Below are 1,948 nucleotides of genomic sequence, written 5' to 3' on the forward strand. Positions count from 1 at the left end.
AGGGTGGGTGGGTGGGAAGACAGGTGGACGGGGGGTGGTAAGTGGGAGGATGGTGACAGATAGGTGGATGATGGGTGAATGGGTGGGTGGATGACTGAATGGGTGGGTGGGTAGATGGTGACTGGATGGGTGGATGGTGAGGGGATGGACAGGAATAGCGAGCGGATGGTTGGGTAGATGCGTGAGAGGGTAGACGGATAAATAACAGAGTGGGTGGAGAGGCAGGTGGGTAGATGAAAAGGCAGGTGGGCGAATGGGGAAACGGGTGGGTGGCAGATGGGTGGACAAATGGGTTGACGATCAGGCATATGTGGAGTGGATGGAGACGAAGGTGCACAAAGGGACAGACAGACCCAAGCTCTCTTGCTTCCTCCCCAGAGGACCCTGAGACAAGGACCGTCCTGGAGTCCCTCAGTTCCAAAGGCCATCAGGCCTGGGCCCCAGCCTGGATTTACAGGTGACAGCCATATGCCTGAGCACTGCAGTAATAGGTGGGTAAGGAGAGACCGGGGTGAGATGCGGGGGTGAGTCACCAGCTGCTGAGCGCAGCGTCCTGATGCTGTCACAGAGACAGGAGAGATGACAAGTGGGCAGGCTGGAGGCGGAGAGTGGGTGACAGAGCCTGAGGCCGGAGGGACAGGCCAGACAGACGAGCCTCCTCCTCAGGCCAGTGACAAGCAGACGCATCGGGGCCGTCACCCACCAGGGCTCTCCCCGGCTGCTCACGGGGCCGGTTCACATGAGGCGGAGGGGAGGTGGGGACATGGCCCTACCATCTCAGGGGGGAAGTGGAGGCCAGAGACAAGGGTCAGGCTGGCTCCTCACCACGCGCCCTCCCGCCAGCCCCCTGCCGGCCCACCTGACAGGTCGCCGGGGCACATCTGCTGGGCCAGGATGGCCCTGAGTTTCTTGATCTCCTCCTGGTACTCGCGAAGGAGGGCGTCCTTGGGGTCCTCGTTGATGTGAGGCTTGTTCTTGATGTTCTTCGCTCTGCTGGCATAGCGCAGCGTGCTGAGGGTCTCGCAGTAGTTGTCATCGGCGGGCGACAGGCAGGCCACCATCAGCGTCTTGGTGTTGCCACCCAGCGAGTCCTGCAGCAGCCGCGTCAGCTTCGAGTCCCGGTAGGGGATGTGCTTGCAGCGCCCGTCCACCAGTGCCGAGATGACGTTGCCCAGCGCCGACAGCGACAGGTTGATTTTGGTGGCCTCCTTCAGCCGCTCCCCCGTGGCCCCCGTCTTGGACTGCCGCTCGCTGCCCGCCAGGTCCACCAGGTTCAGCTTGCCCGCCCGGAGGTGGTCCTTGCCTCCCTCGTCTGCAGACCGACCAGGCAGAGGGCGAGGATGAGTCACAGTGGTGAGGGCAGGTGGCACAGCACCCAGCACTCACCATCCCCCAGGCAGGAGCCCCACGGAGTAGGTGCTCTTGTTGCGCCCATTTTACAGGTGAGGAGACTGAGGCTCAGAGAGGGCATGGAACTTGCCCCAGGTCACACAGCTGCTAATGTCTGACTCCAGGCAGCAGCTGGGAGCTAGACTGCTCTCTGAGTGCCCCAGGCCTCCTTTTGGCTGTCACGACAGCCCCTGCAGACTTCCTGTGAGGCCAAAGGTGGAGAATGTGGGGCTATAACTGAGTCATCAGGGAGTTATGTCCTTCAAAACAGAAAACGTCAGCTTTGGAGACTCAAAATGTCGGCTTTGGAGACTCAGACCGGTTCCCAACCCAGTCCTGCCTCCTCCTCGCTGTGTGACATTAGCAGAGCCATGCACCTCAGTTTGTTTTGTCTTTGCTTTAGTCAAGTCTCACTCCCTCGCCCAGGCTGGAATGCAGTGGCATGTTCACGGCCACTGCGGCCTCAACCTGCTGGGCTCAGGCAAACTTTCCACCTCAGCCTTTCTTTTTCTTTTTTTTTGAGTTGGAGTCTCACTCTGTCGCCCAGACTGGAGTGCAG

The 1,948-nt window shown here is 60.4% G+C and overlaps 1 protein-coding gene across 1 annotated transcript in view; it reads right to left on the bottom strand.

Moving 5' to 3' along the window:
* KIF17 (kinesin family member 17) overlaps positions 1 to 1,948 on the bottom strand; it is a 44,602-nt gene that overhangs the window by 34,859 nt on the left and 7,795 nt on the right. The window contains 1 exon segment of the mRNA XM_021709858.1: positions 860 to 1,312. Within this exon segment, the coding sequence (XP_021565533.1) occupies positions 860 to 1,312 (453 nt within the window).

The sequence above is a fragment of the Carlito syrichta genome, unplaced genomic scaffold, assembly GCF_000164805.1.
Source record: "Carlito syrichta isolate Samal-C Ts95f unplaced genomic scaffold, Tarsius_syrichta-2.0.1 Scaffold287509, whole genome shotgun sequence".
Lineage (NCBI taxonomy): Eukaryota > Metazoa > Chordata > Mammalia > Primates > Tarsiidae > Carlito > Carlito syrichta.